The 16,790-nt window shown below is 45.2% G+C and overlaps 10 protein-coding genes across 10 annotated transcripts; 6 read left to right on the top strand and 4 right to left on the bottom strand.

Moving 5' to 3' along the window:
- Window positions 1-15: 15 nt before the first annotated feature.
- KUCA_T00000546001 (uncharacterized protein) lies at window positions 16-1,473 on the top strand (the record flags this gene model as incomplete). The annotated part of the gene is made up of 1 exon (XM_022605094.1): window positions 16-1,473. The coding sequence occupies one exon, from the start codon at window positions 16-18 to the stop codon at window positions 1,471-1,473; it is 1,458 nt and encodes a 485-aa protein (XP_022456597.1).
- A 54-nt stretch (window positions 1,474-1,527) lies between these two features.
- Window positions 1,528-2,403, bottom strand: KUCA_T00000545001 (uncharacterized protein; the record flags this gene model as incomplete). The annotated part of the gene is made up of 1 exon (XM_022605093.1): window positions 1,528-2,403. The coding sequence occupies one exon, from the start codon at window positions 2,401-2,403 to the stop codon at window positions 1,528-1,530; it is 876 nt and encodes a 291-aa protein (XP_022456596.1).
- A 229-nt stretch (window positions 2,404-2,632) lies between these two features.
- Window positions 2,633-3,556, top strand: KUCA_T00000544001 (uncharacterized protein; the record flags this gene model as incomplete). Its single annotated transcript, XM_022605092.1, has 1 exon — window positions 2,633-3,556. The coding sequence occupies one exon, from the start codon at window positions 2,633-2,635 to the stop codon at window positions 3,554-3,556; it is 924 nt and encodes a 307-aa protein (XP_022456595.1).
- A 129-nt stretch (window positions 3,557-3,685) lies between these two features.
- On the bottom strand, window positions 3,686-5,068 carry KUCA_T00000543001 (uncharacterized protein; the record flags this gene model as incomplete). Its single annotated transcript, XM_022605091.1, has 1 exon — window positions 3,686-5,068. The coding sequence occupies one exon, from the start codon at window positions 5,066-5,068 to the stop codon at window positions 3,686-3,688; it is 1,383 nt and encodes a 460-aa protein (XP_022456594.1).
- Window positions 5,069-5,785: 717 nt separating this feature from the next.
- KUCA_T00000542001 (uncharacterized protein) lies at window positions 5,786-6,382 on the top strand (the record flags this gene model as incomplete). The annotated part of the gene is made up of 1 exon (XM_022605090.1): window positions 5,786-6,382. The coding sequence occupies one exon, from the start codon at window positions 5,786-5,788 to the stop codon at window positions 6,380-6,382; it is 597 nt and encodes a 198-aa protein (XP_022456593.1).
- Window positions 6,383-6,611: 229 nt separating this feature from the next.
- KUCA_T00000541001 (uncharacterized protein) lies at window positions 6,612-9,413 on the top strand (the record flags this gene model as incomplete). Its single annotated transcript, XM_022605089.1, has 1 exon — window positions 6,612-9,413. The coding sequence occupies one exon, from the start codon at window positions 6,612-6,614 to the stop codon at window positions 9,411-9,413; it is 2,802 nt and encodes a 933-aa protein (XP_022456592.1).
- A 120-nt stretch (window positions 9,414-9,533) lies between these two features.
- KUCA_T00000540001 (uncharacterized protein) lies at window positions 9,534-10,943 on the bottom strand (the record flags this gene model as incomplete). The annotated part of the gene is made up of 1 exon (XM_022605088.1): window positions 9,534-10,943. The coding sequence occupies one exon, from the start codon at window positions 10,941-10,943 to the stop codon at window positions 9,534-9,536; it is 1,410 nt and encodes a 469-aa protein (XP_022456591.1).
- A 224-nt stretch (window positions 10,944-11,167) lies between these two features.
- KUCA_T00000539001 (uncharacterized protein) lies at window positions 11,168-12,661 on the top strand (the record flags this gene model as incomplete). The annotated part of the gene is made up of 1 exon (XM_022605087.1): window positions 11,168-12,661. One exon carries the CDS (start codon window positions 11,168-11,170, stop codon window positions 12,659-12,661), a length of 1,494 nt encoding a protein of 497 aa, XP_022456590.1.
- Window positions 12,662-12,733: 72 nt separating this feature from the next.
- Window positions 12,734-14,422, bottom strand: KUCA_T00000538001 (uncharacterized protein; the record flags this gene model as incomplete). Its single annotated transcript, XM_022605086.1, has 1 exon — window positions 12,734-14,422. The coding sequence occupies one exon, from the start codon at window positions 14,420-14,422 to the stop codon at window positions 12,734-12,736; it is 1,689 nt and encodes a 562-aa protein (XP_022456589.1).
- A 450-nt stretch (window positions 14,423-14,872) lies between these two features.
- KUCA_T00000537001 (uncharacterized protein) lies at window positions 14,873-16,738 on the top strand (the record flags this gene model as incomplete). Its single annotated transcript, XM_022605084.1, has 1 exon — window positions 14,873-16,738. The coding sequence occupies one exon, from the start codon at window positions 14,873-14,875 to the stop codon at window positions 16,736-16,738; it is 1,866 nt and encodes a 621-aa protein (XP_022456588.1).
- Window positions 16,739-16,790: the final 52 nt, after the last annotated feature.

The raw sequence follows: 16,790 nt of genomic DNA, 5'->3' as shown, positions 1-16,790 counted from the left end.
TTTCAGGAATTAAACATGGAACAAATAGCTACTAGATCGCGGTTATTGGATCGCAATGACCCGGAAGAGCTTCTAACACGAAAGATGGAGTTGTCCACTCAGCCCAGAAAGGAGGCAGATGCGTGGAGAGATGTCACTCAGAAGCCTGTTGTTGCCAGGACTGAATTGGAAATATATTCTGACTCCGATACCGAGCACGACAAATCATACTTTCTCAAAGCGGTTAGGGCCACTAATGAGATGCACAACGCCGCCAAAGCCGCCAAAGCCACATCAGCTGCAAACAAAGAGAACACTGAGATCAACAACAAAGACTACTCGTACAAAGCGCCGTTTTCAACATCCACACCTGCAATTTCGAAAAGCTCTTTTGTGGTCTTTAGTGAGAGGAATTTAAATCAAAATGGAAACTCTTCTTTGAGGAAATTAACTCAGACCAGCGAATGTACTCCTATACATACAGATTCTCAAGCAGCGATATCGCAACCAAAACAACACGAAGATATCTCTCTGTCCTCGCTCATGGAATCACTGAGAAGCCAATCGACTAATCCAGACGAGTCTCCGGGGATAGCTAGCGATAATGTTCAAATCGATGAAGACGACGATGCGGATGTTGATTCTTCCCCATCTCTTCCTAGACGGATCAGATCAACCACGCGAAGACAGGTGGAAAGTCGTGGTCTGGATCATCACAATGAATTGAAAGACGAACTTTCAGACGCTTACTCAAAAATCCGGTTGCTTGAAGCAAGGGTTGGCGAACTGGAAACAACCGCATACAGGCGAGACAGAGATTTGGGGAATGCACAATTCAAATTGGAGCGTGATGAGGTTGAGATACATGAACTCAAAAACCATATAAGTGAACAAGATAACGATATTAAAGCGTTGAGGGATGAGCATCTGGAGTTGAAAAGGCAGGGCAAGGTTATGGCTATGTCGACAGGTGAACACGATTCGTTGAAACTAAAGCTGGAAGAGTCGGAGAAGGAGTTGGAGGAGCTTAGAGAAAAGTTGCGGAAGGCTGATAAAGTCGCACAGGCGAGCGAAGATCTTTTGAAGCAGATCGGATCCCTCCAGAAGGAAAATGAACGTTTGGCCTCCAAAATAGGAACCATAAAACCCACGCCACAGTCGGGAGACGAAGCTCTCGATATTGCTTCAATCGAGTCTTTCACCCTCGCTGATTGTTATGAAATCATCAGTTACATCGTCAGACAGCAGGAAGTATCCATTGGTGAACTGCTGCCCTGGTTGGGGTACCAGAAGGAGTCACTCAAGTGCCACGGCAACTTCGCCAATAAGACCCATCTTCTCTACTATTCCGAGCCAAGAAGGGCCGACTTAGGCTCTTCGAAGGAAATCCAGAAGCTGCTTCGTGAGGGCGCAAATCCAGACCGTTTGATAGCAGACTTGGTTCAGTGTTTGACGGACATGTTGAAGTATTCAAAAGATCACATGGTGTGTTAAGAACTCTCATATAGTATACATCGTGAAGCATTTATTCATCGCTGAGTATTTCCTCTACTCTTTGATCATGACGATCGTGTCATGCATTCTTTTCGCAATCTTTTGTTCCTCCTCATTGAGAGTATGTCCCTTAAGTGTGTATCTCTCCAGTATCTTGACATTGGTAGCGTGTAGTTCCTTCGCTTCTTCCAGTTTGGTTCTCATCTTTGTCAATTGTTCGTCTAGTTTCGGGATCCTCCTGAATTTCACCTTGGACTTTTGGTGATTTGTAGAACTTGCCAAACCAAGCTGATTCTTCTCCCATTCTCCTGCATCCGAGTGCTCTTCGTCACTCGCCTGGGCTTCTTCAATGGCAGTTTCGATTTGCTCGCGGAAATGTCGCTGTTGAATTGATTCTTCATTTTCACCAATAACAAGCCTCTCATCTGCAAAAGCATCGTCCATATCAACATCGTAGAGCCCATCGCTTTCGAGTTCGTCCTGAACAGCGTCCTTAATTCGTATTATTTCTTCTTCAGAGCTCAACTCCTCTGTATTGATCGCAGCATTCAGGTCCCTCGTCCGCTGCTTACGGCTGATCAACTCCTTCACAACAGAAGGATCCACAATGTTGGTATTATTGAAATCTTCATTCCCGTCGGTCCTTTCCAATGCATTCGCTGCAGCTTCGATACTCAACCCTTCAGTCATTTGAGCTAACCTTTCTTCTTGAATTCTCCTTTTTAAACCATTGTTTTTTGGGATAATGGGCTTTTTTATCACGATATCGAAAGAGTCCAATTCTTGCTCGATGGAGATCATATCATGCTCTCGCAAGGGACCCTTCATGGTATCCCTCGCCGTCACGTCTGACACCTTCCCCAATTCCTCAAAATCGTCTTCATCTTCCCTACTAATTATGACTTTCGCCTTTCTTCTGTTAAAAGACATAAAATAAGACAAATCAAACCGCAATAGTTGAAATATCCATGAATCTATCGAGTTAAAGAACAAGACAACATCGTTAATGTATTGAGTAATCGAGCCTCCTAATCTATTCTCACATACACGACCTCATCTATCTGGAAAAAAATTGAGTATTTAACATTTAACCCTACAACACATCGGTCGTCACATCGAAATACACATTGAAATACCAGATAAAAATTACATTTCTACAATGTCAGTTTCAGAAAAAGCTCAGGAAATTCATGACATTATGGTCACAAACATGTCGTCATCTCTGCAGTCGTTCTCGCAGACTGACCTCTCTGAACTGGTCCAGATAGAGAACGCAGAGGACCTGATGAAACACATCCAAGAGTTGTTGAACCACAAGCTTGTGAAGCTGATCCAGAGTCAGGGGGCTTTGAGATTTCAACCTGTTAATGAAACTGATGCCGCTAAAGTTATGCGGATGTCGAAGGATGAAGCAATGGTCTACTCATACATAGAAGCCAGTGGCCGGGAGGGTATATGGACCAAGACGATCAAGGCCAGAACCAATCTTCACCAACACATCGTACTGAGATGCTTAAAATCGTTGGAAAATCAAAGTTTCATTAAGAGTGTGAAATCAGTGAAACATCCCACGAGGAAAATCTACATGCTGTACCATCTCACTCCCAGCATTGATGTTACTGGTGGTCCATGGTTCACCGATTCAGAGCTGGACACCGAGTTTATCGATTCGCTGCTTGTTGTTACGTGGAGATATGTTGCATCGAAAAGTTATCCAAATGCTTTCAAGAAGACAGGAGCATTGCAAGAGTCATATCCGGCAAGTCATATCCAGAGCATGCCTACCACCGATGACATTTGCAAGTTTATTGGAATTAGTGGAATAACTTCTGTTGAGTTGACTCCCTCAGATATACGAAGCCTTTGTGATGTGCTAGTATATGATGGAAAACTGGATAGAGTGAACGGTGGAGACTCGTACATGGCTACATGGCAAAGCATTCTGGAGTCCAGGGGAGATGAGACTGACAGCATAGAACATCCATACAGTATCTTTGACACCCACCAAGCCTCAGAAAACATGGGTGGTGACTACGATGAGAGCGAAGAGATGTTATATCTGGATTCGTGGATTAGTACGTGAAAAATTCAGAAGGGTATATAGAAATGTGTGTATATAAACAGGTGTGAATATAACACCACGAGGTACTGGACTAGCACCTTGTGTAAAGCTTAGCAGTATCATCAGCAAAGATCTCTCACCATAATTCAATTAAAATGCAGACACATCGTTATAGGCTGGTGGCATATTTTCAAGACGCTTACACTTTCCGTGGTAAAGTTTCTCGACCGAGCTTGGTTCGCAAAGACGAGAGGCTGGAAGGGCAGAATATGATGGAGGAGGCAGTTGACCATCCCATGATCTGGAGTCCAGCAAATATATTGGAGTCATCAACGACAAGTCCACCTTCTCATCCAAGTTTCTTGAATCCTCACGGATGAGTTTGGCATTTCTTGAGACCCACTCCATGGTGCGTTCCTCAAAGGGAGGAGCCTTCAAATCTGATTCAGACTGATTCGTAGTTTCAGAAGTTCTCGAACTTGAGCGAGAGGCTGGAAACAAAGTCTCCGAAACGATGGAGTTGATGCTGTTGATGGAATGGCTGAGACTTGGTCTTGGAGACTCAGATCTCTCGCTGATTTCCTCCAATATAATGCCTAACTTCAAGTTGTGCGAAATCTTGAAATTGCAAACATCGTTCTTGTTGTCTGTGCATGGGTGAATTTGCAAGTCGAGAGTTTCTGGATATGTCCTCGAGTAATCATGCTGTATTGGCAAAGAAATCTTCTCCTGAACATATCCCTGACGACCATGGTAATCATACGTCTTCAGATGGATCTTATGACACTTGGAGAAAGCCGAACGGTATTGACAGGGGAGACCCTTAACAGAGTATTCGATCTTCTGTTCGAGTATCACTTTCAATCCATGCACCTTATATCTGTGTTCATGTAGAGGAAAGATCTTAATCTCAATGGCAACATCTTCACCGATGACCAAGGTTTTGTTGGATATCATTAGTTCGTAGTAAAGCAAATTTCTCCAGCAGCCCATAGCAACAACAGTTTGGCACGATATCTCGATCAGGTCCGACACGCATCTGATCACAGTAATGGGTTGCACAGCTTTTTTCGCCAGAGTTGGGTCTTTGGTGAGAATATTCATAGTAACTTGGTATCTAACATCACCACAGGCATGCTCTATGGAGGCGGGAAGTTGTGGACTGATCGCAAACTGAAAGGGGAAGTTGTATGTTCCAGGCTGGAAGACATGCATATCCTGGTCAAAGACCCATTTGTAGCTGTCATCGATCAACGATTTATTCACGTGTTTGTCAACGGGATTCACGGTGTTTTGATCGGGTTCCCTAATGAATAATTTGGCACGATGATTCCCTGAAAATCTCACGCAAATTTGGTTTATCTCAACCTGTTTTCTCACTCTCAACGTCAACGAGCCTCGAACCAGCGATTGCGGGGAAGCCTTCTTCTCGTTCTCGCGAACACCCTTCAAATAAACCACCTCGTCCAAAATATTGAGGTCGCACTCATAAGGCGCCGATATTAGCGAAAGGTTCTTGAAAGAAAGTCTCATTTAGCTCAAAAATGCTGTGTACGGGGGGAAGAAGCAAGGAATGAAATTCAAGTGTCCAAAAAGTTTTCAAGCAATGAACAATGGACCGCCTCAAATTAACTTTGGTGTGGGGACTGGTCTCTTTTTTAGTTAAAAGTGTACAAGACTGGAGTCTCAAATCCTTTTTGTGGGAATATGACGACAAAAAAGCGATTATAATCTAGATTAGATATATGTTTAATTTTTTCCGCCCGGAACCACCACTTTAAGTGTCCTCGGTGCGGATCATCATGCTTGTTGAAGTCTCTCCACATTGGAACCCTTCTCGGGACGTCATCTCACAGACGTCATCCCACTTGGGGTCTGGGATATACCCGTGCTCTACAGAACAAATAGATAGCAGACACTGGCTCACTCCTCCCATCTGGTTGCCGTTAGTCCTGTGTGGACCTCCACTGATTACCACTTCCAAAGCTTGAATACTGGTTTATTTCACACTTTGGCCGGAGTTGTTTTCGCCGACGCATCACACAATTGTGTCATTGCTACTGCACCGAATTAAATGCATGTGCGGCGTAGAAGAAAATCGTGTGCCTCCTAATTGACGCGGTTGGGACACGCCACCTGGCGTACCTTCCGCAGGCACGCACAACAAGATTTAACTTCCTTTCATTCCTATAAAGATCTAAGGAAGATCCTCAGGTCTTCTGGTCACCTTTTGGGCTCAAACTGCAAATAATGTCATCTCTCAGAAAGCCCCTGGCATCAAAAGATGTCAACCAGCGAGCCTCGCCCTCGCCTTCGAAGGCGCCTCACAAGCACTCCAACTCCCCATTCACTATCTACAAAGACGAAACCGACTATAGAGTGAATAAGCCAACAGGGCGCTTGGGTGGGGTCACGGATGACAAAGAGAACACCAAAATCACGAGACAGAGGAGCCATTCTCCCTCCAAGGAATCGCCCAAGAAGAGAAGAGAACGAGTCGCAGGCGCGTCTAGATCTCAGCTTCCCTTGCAAGACCTGGATATCAGATTATACCCAGGCTACATACAATACCACGATACCTCAGATTCTATGCAAGGGATTCTGCAGCCAAAAACGCAACTGACATCCTCCTGGATGGTCAAATTTGACTCGCAGGGAAGAAAAATCAAGCTGCCATCATACCTAACACCACCTAGGAAAGATCGCACGGTCAACCTTCAATATGTGACCAGTCTCGATGCCGATGTTAGAACAGAAGCAATTCTGCGCAAAAGATCCTCGTCTCTTTCTCAGCATGCCGTGAAGAGATTGGATTTCACGATCTATGAAGACCACACAGTAGTGTAAAGTGCGTGTGGCCAAAACACGACCAAGTACACTACCTCATGTTTTGAGTTTATCAGACAGTTCGCCACATTATAATACCTTCTTCGCTTATCACATGTAGATTTCCGATCGTTACGCATTCGGCAACAATTGAAGTTTAGATCCATGAGCCAGGCTCCAGATTTGAGGCATTGATCAGAGAATTTGAAAGGGTCTCCCTTTTTTCTCTATTTAGGACGTATCACATAAGATGCCTAAATCAAGTCTACAGCCAAGTCCGCAGTCGCCTATAATGGTCCCTGGGCTCTCCAGACGTTTATCGTTGTTGCGAAACACATCTACGGCTGAGGATCTTGGCGATATCGGAATTCCCAAAGATGCAAAGTTTACGCCTCTATCGCCAAAGATGTCTCCTGGGAAATCTGCCGCCTACGAGCCCAGTGAGGTCAGCTCCCACTCTTCTTCTGAAAGTGATGGTAGACTCAAGAAATTGCTACGCAGAACCTCAAATGCATTGAGAAGTGGAAGTTTTAGCTCTGAAGGCTCTATGGGAAATCTGGCCAACTCAAAGGATGCCATGGCTGACGTGAATACCAAGTTGGATGAGTTACGAATCTCCCAGCCCCTGGATAAAAGGTCAATGCCTGTTGTCTTATTGAATCCGGGGATTGAATTACTCAGGATTACTCACAGGAAGAAAGTCAAAAGGTTATTCAGAATCGATATGGATACCAACAGGCTACTTTGGAATAACAAGTCGTCGTCATACTTGAGTATTGACAAGATCAGGAACATCAGGGCTGGCGACGATGCTAAGAATTACCGCGAAGAGTTCAAGGTGTCGTCTGATTACAAAGACTTGTGGATTACCATCATCTACAACAATGAACAGACGTTCAACAACATAAAGGCACTTCACGTTATCGCTACAAGAAAAGAAGACTTTGATGTCTTTCTGACTGTCTTGAAGAATTTGCTATACTTCAAGGTTGAAATGAACAGAAGTTTTGCCAATACCTTCAACAACGAGTATCTGGCAACATTTCACTGGAACAATAATGTTTTGCCGTACCATCCACCTGTCCAATCCGACATCAACCGAGTGAGCAAGACTGGTGACCGCTTGACCTATGAGGGCGTGGTGAAGCTTACCAAGAAACTGAATATCAACGTGGACACCGATTATCTCGGAGTCATTTTCAAACAGGTGGATGCCGATCATAATGGATATTTGAACTTCGATGAGTTCAAGTACTTTGTGAAGCTGTTACGGCAGAGACCTGAAGTTATGGCCCTGTACGACGGAATGATTCGCCCGGGTGAGTTATATCTATCGTTTGAGGCATTCAAGAATTTCATTGTTGATGTCCAACATGAAGATTACGATGAATCAACCATCAAGAAACTATATGCCAGGTTCTCGCAAACTGGTGAGATGAGCAGTGACGACTTCACTGATTTTATGATATCTTCCTACACAGCTGCTTTGCGAGACATTGAGGAAGACTTCTCTCGTCCTTTAAATGAGTATTTTGTGGCCTCATCTCACAACACATACCTTTTGGGTCGCCAAATAAAGGGCTCCTCCTCTGTTGAAGGATACATCAGGGCTCTGCAGCGTGGGTGTAGATGCATTGAGATTGACATCTGGGATGGAGAGACCGATGCAGGCGGAAAATGTCCAGTTGTCACTCACGGAAGAACGTTTACAACTAGTATTGACTTCAAGCAAGTGATTGAGGCAATTAGGAAGTATTCGTTCATCACTTCTCCGTTCCCGGTTATCCTGTCTCTGGAGGTACGCTGTACTTACGAGAACCAAGTGAAGGCATTCGAAACTATGGTTGAAGTTTTGGGTGACACCCTTGTGACCACTCCTCTTGATGAGACATCCAAAATGCTGCCAAGCCCACAGGCATTGAAGCACAAGTTCTTGGTGAAGGTTAAGAAGACTAATAAAGCCTTAAGCAATGCGGAATTTCAAAGTTCAGCTTCAGCATCAACACCTTCATCAATGAGTGAGGATAACTCCACTCTCATACCTTCGAAGCTGATTCCCAAGAAGACCAAAACGACTAAAATCTCGAGCGAGCTGAGCAGCTTGGGCGTTTATGTGGTTGGTACGAAGTTCACCAATTTCTCTCTTCCCGAATCAAAAACGTTCAACCACTGTTTTTCGTTCTCAGACAGAACTCTGGAGAAGATGATCAAAGTTGATGAGAAACTGGCAGCTGTCTTGAAGCATAACAGAAAGTATCTGTTGCGTATCTATCCGTCGCAGTTTAGATTCAGCTCTAGCAACTTCAATCCCTTGCCTTTTTGGGAGGTTGGCGTTCAAATGGTCGCAACCAATTGGCAGTTGTTTGATCGGGGACAGCAGATCAATGAAGCCATGTTTGCTGTTGGATCGCATAGTGGCTACATATTGAAGCCTCGCTCATTGAGACCCGGTCTTCGTCTAACGGACAATAGAAAGCAGAAGAACATCGTAAACCTTTCGACTTATGATACTGTCAAAGAGTATACGTTCACCATCATATCGGCTCAACAGCTGCCCAGACCGAAGGAGCTGAAGTCCAGTGTGCTTTTTGATCCCTACGTTGAACTTGAAGTTTATTCCGGAAAGATTCTGACTTGCTCCGTAAACTCCACACTCCCAGGTGGTATTGTCAGTTCTGCGTCAATGCAAGTTGGTCGGTCTGATTCTTCGTCCAGTTCTTCAAATGGAGAAGAGCCATCCTCTCATCTGGCTACAGACCAATATCCTTGTGCGACCTTCACCACTCCGTCGATATCCAGGAACGGTTTCAATCCTGTATGGAACCAGAAATGCTCCTTCACTCTTATGAGCAATGCTGCTGATTTGACTTTCGTCAGATTCCTTGTGAAATGCAAGGTTTCCTCAGGTCCCAACGACATTCTGATTGGTGTCTATTGCTGCAAGCTTGAATACTTGAAGCGTGGATACAGACATCTGTCACTGGTAGATTCGCAAGGCGAAGAGTTCATATTCTCCTCGCTTTTTGTGAAGTTTGACGAAACGATCATCTAATGGCATTCTCTCCGTAAATACACTTTTTACAATCATGATTATACGAAGCTTCACGCAACACTCTTGACTTACTAACTGTTATACATACACTCCAAATGGATCACCAATAAAACAACACATTCAAAAATAGGACATTGGATCGCTTTCCTTAGCTGCTTCCTCATCTGCTCTGTTTTGGCCCGCTAACAGCTCTCTTCTCACGACTGGTGATATATCCTTGTGACCGCGCTGTCTCACCACTTCCATTAAGAAATCTCTCTGATCCTCAGTGATATCGTTCTTATACCTCTCAGCAAATGCGAGCAAGGCTTTGTGCCATACGAGAGGCAGCACTGGGGCCTTCTTTTTGTTGGAGACGTCTTCCTCATCGTCCACTTCCATTGATCTTGTAGGAGCATCAGTCACGGTTCTGAATCTCATGAAAAAAAACACCAAGGAATCAATGGTTTGGTATGGTAGAGCATACTTCTTTTCCACCAACACACGGATGAAAACCATGGAAGCTGGGGTGAACTCTCTCTCCAAGAGCCAACCTAGGGCAGCTGCAGAATGCAACACTGGAATGGATATTTTCGACAAGACCGATCCCACAATCACAGCCTCTCGCACAGTACACTCTTCTTCAACAAGCGGCATTAGAAAACCCTTAAAGAATGCAGCAGGCTTGTAGATAGACTTTTTGAGCGATCTGTACAGATGGTAGTTCAGCTTATGCGCATCATCATCCTCGATATCCTGTCTAAAACGAGGATATAATACCATGTTCACGAATCTCTCCGCCTTTGAAGCCGTCAAATTCGAAACGAAAAGTTTGGTTGCTTCGTATACAACCTGAGGAGTCCATGACTCTGGGTTGGTCACATATAGGAGGTCTTCCCAATTTTTGACAGAAGGTAACACCTTGAACAACTTGGGCAATTTACCGTTTCTCCACGAAGCAAGCGAAACACCGACCTTGGTATATGCCTCAATGACACGAGGAGGTAATGACACTCCGTTTGAAGGTCTTTGCTCCGTTATTCCTTCGGCTTGCATTTTCATCTGCATCTGCTTCTCCTGGATCTTGGCCATCACCTTGTCAGCCAGGTTGAAGCTTCCTAGCGGATTCCCGCTTTGTTGTCTGAAATATGAGTCAAACATTTCCGCCTCATCAGCGTCTATTTCCTCCACCTCTTCCTCCTCGTAGTCGGACCCGAAGTTGGACATTTCATCGTACTCCTGTTGGTCCTCCTCATCGTCATCGCTTTCGTCTGAGTCCTGGAAGTTGAACCTCGAATACTCATCTTGTCTCTTGTGCAGTTTGTTTTCTTCCTCTTCAATCTCTTCTTGTTGTTCTCTGGCCAGCTGCAAAATTTTCCGAGAAGAACTGGCATCTAACACCACTTCCTCGTCGTCTTCGTTATCGCTGGTGGCATTAACTGGCCTCTTCTTCTTAGAGGTTTTGAGATTTCCACCAGCAGTTGTGATATCCTTGTACAAAGAGCCCTGGTGGGGCTTGGCTCTGTTTCCACTTACGGCTATCTTTCCCATTGTGAAAAAGCGTGGAAAAAAAACCTACTGGGTGTGTAATTCAAGATCCTGGTATTAGCTATTGAGGAATAATAAATTTTATTTCACCTGCCAAAAAAATTTCAGATTGGAAGTACACGACCCTGTTTGTTTTGCTCTTTGATTTCGCAGGGGCGATTCCGAGAAATATCTTTGTTTGATCTCTTCTCCAGGAGGTGGATTTTTCTCGCCAATTTTACTGGAAAATGGTCGCATTGAACAGAAAACGTCGTTCTAGTAACGAACCGTTGGTTCGTCCCGAGGGTGCTGTTCGTATCTCGAAGAAGGCTAGACACTCTTCTACCTTGGCCTCGATCAGGGCTTCGAGACTGCCTACCATCAACTCCGTTCCCGAAGCCAAGACTGAAAAATTGGACGTCTTTGTTTGGGGTACCGGTTCAATGTGCGAGCTTGGCCTGGGCCCGGCTGCTAGTACCAAAGAGGTCAAGAGACCGAGACTGAATCCTCTTCTGAAGAAAGAGGATGTTGGAATTGTCGATTTTGCAGCTGGTGGTATGCACACTTTGGCGCTGGACCACAACAACCAAGTTTGGTCGTGGGGAACCAATGATTCGGGTGTTTTGGGAAGAGATACCAGCAATGCCACCTCGGAGAAGCTAAAGGACATGGACGCCGCTGACAGTGATGACGAAGACGGTGATCTGAATGAACTGGAATCTACACCAGGTTTGGTGCAGGGTTTGCCCTCGGACTTGAAGATTGTTCAATTGGCTGCGACTGACAACCTGTCTGCGGTTTTGCTCGAAAATGGTGAAGTGTATGCATGGGGTACATTTAGATGTAATGAGGGACTGCTTGGTTTTCAGGATGGAATCTTGATCCAGCGTACCCCCAAGAAAATAGAGGGCTTTGAGAACGTGAGCCAATTGGCCTCCGGAAAAGATCATGTGCTAGGTCTGGATACCAAGGGTATCGTGTATGCGTGGGGTAACGGCCAGCAATTTCAGCTGGGCCGCAAGATCGTTGAAAGAACCAGAATGACATCGTTGGAACCCAGATCTTTTGGTCTCAAGAATGTCAAGTTCATTGGTAGTGGTGAATTCCACAGTTTTGCAATCACAACGGATGGAAAGGTTTTGGCGTGGGGACTCAACCAATACGGACAGTGTGGTGTTGCTGCAGAGATTGAGGACGAGGCAGTTTTGCAAAAACCCACAGAAATCGAAGCTTTGACCGGAAAAGACATTGTCTATATCACTGGTGGTGAACACCACTCCATTGCCTTGAGTTCGTCTGGTGAAGTTTACACTTTTGGCAGATATGATATGAAGGAGGTTGGTATCCCCAAGGACAAGCTTCCCGAATACACATTCAAGGATCAACATGGAAACCCAAGATCCATACCTGTTCCCACCAAATTGGATAGTCTCCCTCCGGTGAAGACTGTTGCTGCTGGTTCGCACCACTCGCTGGCAGTAACCACAGACGGCATCGTTTTTGCCTGGGGCTTCGGTGATACCTATGCCGTCGGCCTCGGAAACTTGGATGAGGATGTGGAGAAACCAACCAGAATCAACAACACCGCAACCAGAGACCACAATATCGTTTCTGTTGGTGCCGGTGGTCAGTTCAGTATCAGTGCTGGTGTGAAGCTTGATGAAGATGCTTCCGAAGACAGAACTGAAAAAATCGAAGAGTTTGAAGAAGAGTTGGAATCCAAAACTGCAAATGGCCATTAAAAGACCCGCAGTGTAGTATTAGATGTTCATTATTGAATAAAAGTTGTTTGAATTAATATTTAGAGACTTGAACTATATGCTTTCATCGTCAATCCTCACCAGTAGACCATGGTCTCTGAGATACTCTTTCACCTCGTGAACAGTATATTCTCCTCTGTGGAACATACCAGCACCTAGAGCAGCATCTGTAGACGTTTTCTTGAACACTTCTTCAAAATGGGAAGGATTTCCTGCACCACTGGAAGCAATAACTGGGATCTGGACAGCCTCTTTGATGTGGTTGATGAGTTCTAGATCGTAACCAGAATTGCTTCCGTCTTTATCAATGCAATTGAGTAAGACCTCTCCAGCACCCAAAGCCTCACAAGCTTGACAAAGTTCGTAAGCCCCTAGTTCATGGACTTGACGACCACCTTGGGACGTCACCCTGTAATAGCAGTACTCCTCTCCATTTGGACCTGGGAACTGGGTCTTGATGGTCTGGTATTTTGTGGAAGAAGCGTCTTTCACGTAAAATCTTTTTGGATCAACAGATATAACAACTGCTTGAATTCCGTAAGCCTTGGAGATGGTTTCTATTGGAGAGGTTCCAGTACCCTTTGAGCCATTGGTGAAATAGGCCTCGGCAGCCAAAACGGCATCAGTACCAATGGACACCTTATCGGCACCAGATCTGAAGTACAGAGAAGCAACTTCAAGAGCAGGAACTTTGGTTCCGTCTGGATCAACAACGTCTTTAATTCCACCTCCCACTGTCAAGGGGACGAACACAGTCTTGGCTGCAAGCTTCAATACGTCCAACATGGGAGCATCCTTGATAGGCGAATTTCTGAAAGATGTGATGTTCAAAAACGTCACCTCGTCTGCTCCCTGCTTGTAATACTTCTCCGCCATCTCCACAGGCTTTCCGAGGTTTCTGACATCTCCAGAATCGGCTTTCTCTCTGACGTCATATTGATCACCTTTGGTGACGACCAGGTCTCCGTTGTCGTTGGTACGTACATCCAAGCACGCAATTATCCTCCTTGTAAGACCCGTTGGAGTCACTTCAGTATCAGAAGAACTAGTACTCTCTTCTGGGAGAATTGACACTTTGGTTTGGTCCAAAAAGGCCTTTATAATCTTCAACCCAGCAGCTCCAGACTTCTCTGGATGGAACTGGGTAGCAAACAGATTACCCTTTATAACGGCAGCAACAAACTCTTCCGAGCCGTACTTTCCAATTGCTAGATTCCAACCTTCTTCTTCAAGTTGTTTCTGCTTGTCCCCCTTGAGTATAGCAGCGTATGAGTGGACGAAGTAGTACTTAGAGGCAGGGTCTAGTGAGTAGTAGGTCTTCGAGGTCTCGGGGCCTTTGACCTTCAGACTGTTCCAACCAATGTGCGGCACAGACTTCCCACCTGGAAGATCGTTGTGGTCGAATTTGACCAGGTCTATGGGCAAAATACCCAATCCGGAAAGACCTGGGCTTTCGGTGCTTCCCTGTGCGAATGCCTGAAGACCCACGCAGATTCCCATCAAAGGCTTGCCCGCGGCAATGTGGCGTCTGATTGGTTCCTCAAATCCACGCTTCTTGAATTCAAGCACGAAATGTCCATAGTTACCAACACCCGGCAAAAACAGTCTGTCGGCACTGGCCAGCGCAGGATCACTGGCATCTTTGATGAGTCTGGCATCGTAACCAAGGTGCTCTATGGCGTTCTGCAGCGAGCGCAGATTTCCACTCTCGACGTCGATAATGTATACCGTCTCACGAGTCATGGCCAGAACAATTTTTTTGTAAAATATCTATAAGAGATTGGAGTCGTTATAGTATTCACAATCTGCCAACCCTCACTTCGTGAAACTTTCTTCCTCTTTGAGTCATCGATCCATCACCTGGTAAAAATGGGATCTCTCCCGTCTTTACAAGAGGCATGCGCACGACCTCCAATCCTACAGGCTTCCAACCCTTTCCTCCTCCACCCCCTGGGCTTTCCTCTTAGGTCACATAACGTAAACGAGGCTTCCGGCGGTTTTTGAAGGTCAGTCACAAAGGGTCTCAGAGACCATTCGTGAGCTTAAGTATCCCCAACTCTGCCGAGCCATTGGGATTTTGAAACGGTACTGGGACGTCTTAGCTGTTTGCCCCACAACGATAGGTCACATAGCTCTGGGACAGGCTTTTTGAGAATTTGAAGCCAGGTTTAAGACATTGAGCGCTCTGACAAAATGTCAGAAATCCCTTCCGTAGATTTGCATCTACAGCTGCAGAAAAGCCAGTTCAAGATCCCTGTTGAGGTGATCAAGAAGAACTTCAAGAGCATCCAGAAACTGGTTGAGAAACAGAGTCAGACCACAAATGCTCAATTGAAAGGGATGAGTGCTGCCGAAATCACCCGGGACCAGAAACTTGCAATTCTGAGGAAGATGATCCAAACACAGGAGCTTTACCAGAAGAAGCTAGCCATTCGTGTTGAGCAGCACAACGAGCTGGTTTCACGGCTGGAGGCTAGAATTGCCAAATTCAACGAATTGGATGCCATGAAGCGTAAATACGACTCTCTGGAAGCAAATTCTCTGGATAGAGAGACTTTGAGAGAGGAGATGGCAGTATGGTACAGAGAGCAGATAAACCTGCTCATTGCGGGATATCTGGTAAAGACGAGCACCAACTCCTCCGTTCCAAGCAATACCGGAGTTAAGCTTGCTCGCAGACTAAAAATGGACAAGTTGTTGGATTATGATGTGATACTACAGGGTCTCCATATCTACAATGAGATAAAAAACAACAACAATTTGCAGGTGTTGATTGATTGGTGCAACGAAAACAAAAAGGTTTTGAAGAAGGTTCGTGAGGAAGCGGAGGTTGACGATCCTACCAATTCTGCAACTAGCAATTCCGGTAGTTTGGATTTTGAAACCTATTTTCAGAATTTCATCGAGCTGATCAAGAAGCAACATATGTATGAAGCTCTGGACATCGCCAGGAAATATCTGGTGGGTTCAGTACACGAGGCAACAACTGCACCATCTGCTGATTCTGGTAAGACAGCCGAAGATGAAGATGAAAACTTTAAGAAGATTCAGTCTGCTGCGGGCTTGCTGTTATTCAACTCCATCAACATTGATGAGGTTTTCAAAGACTTCAAGCATGGCTCTTCCTCAGAGGGATCAAAGGAGTCACCTTTGGCATTCTACGATCCAAACAGGGCTGCCTATAGTAAGATCAGCTCTAACTTCAAGCCCTATAAAGACCTTTTGTCTCCCGAAAAGTGGGAAACTTTGGCAGACTTTTTTCTCTACAACTACAACTTGATCTACGGGATTGAACAGAGCTGTGAGTTTTTGGTCATGCTGAGTATCGGAATAAGTGCTTTGAAGACACGGAGTTGTCTGGGACATGATTATCAGTTGAAATCGCCCAATGTGCAACCAGCAGAAGACAAAAAACGGTTGCTGTCGAAAATTATGCATCTTGAAAAGAGTGGTAAAGAGACTTTAACTGACGATAAAGAGATTGGCTTTGATGAGTTTACTCAAGCTGCAGTTGACGGAAGGAACATTGAGACCAGTGTTCACGCACATAACAACTGTCCCATCTGTTCTATAGAGCTGTTCCAGCTAAGTTCGCTTCTGCCCAACTCGCACCAAATAAAAAGCAATATCTTTGAGAACCCCGTCAAGCTGCCAAACGGAAATATCTATAATCTGGAAAAGCTTCTGAAACTTGATGAGAAAGGAAAGACCATTCCCGAATATCTCATGTTCCAGGCCGAAGATGTGAACCAGATTTTGAAGAAGAGAAGAGTCGATGGCGACGAGGAGGAGGAAGATGAGGATAACGCGGACTCGTACTCGTACGGCACTGACGGCGACAGTATCGATTTTGGAAACGACGACTCCAACCCTGGAGATGTGAATATGGATGACGATGAAGATGATCACGAGGATGGAGGAATTGCAAATTCTTCAGTTACCGGGCCGGCAAGGGATGTTCGTGAATCTGCCTGCTTAAAACTTTACACACGGATCAAAGATCCGATCACAGGCGAGTTCTTTGGAAGGGACGAGCTTGTCAGGGTATATCCCACTTGAATATGATTTTGGCCCTTTGCCATTGGTTTTGTTTTTCTCTATATACGGTTTG

Source organism: Kuraishia capsulata, genomic scaffold (genome assembly GCF_000576695.1).
Source record: "Kuraishia capsulata CBS 1993 genomic scaffold, Kuraishia_capsulata_scaffold_1, whole genome shotgun sequence".
Lineage (NCBI taxonomy): Eukaryota > Fungi > Ascomycota > Pichiomycetes > Pichiales > Pichiaceae > Kuraishia > Kuraishia capsulata.
The sequence above is the reverse complement of the archived record's forward strand: the minus strand, read 5'-3'. Positions and strand labels throughout refer to the sequence as shown.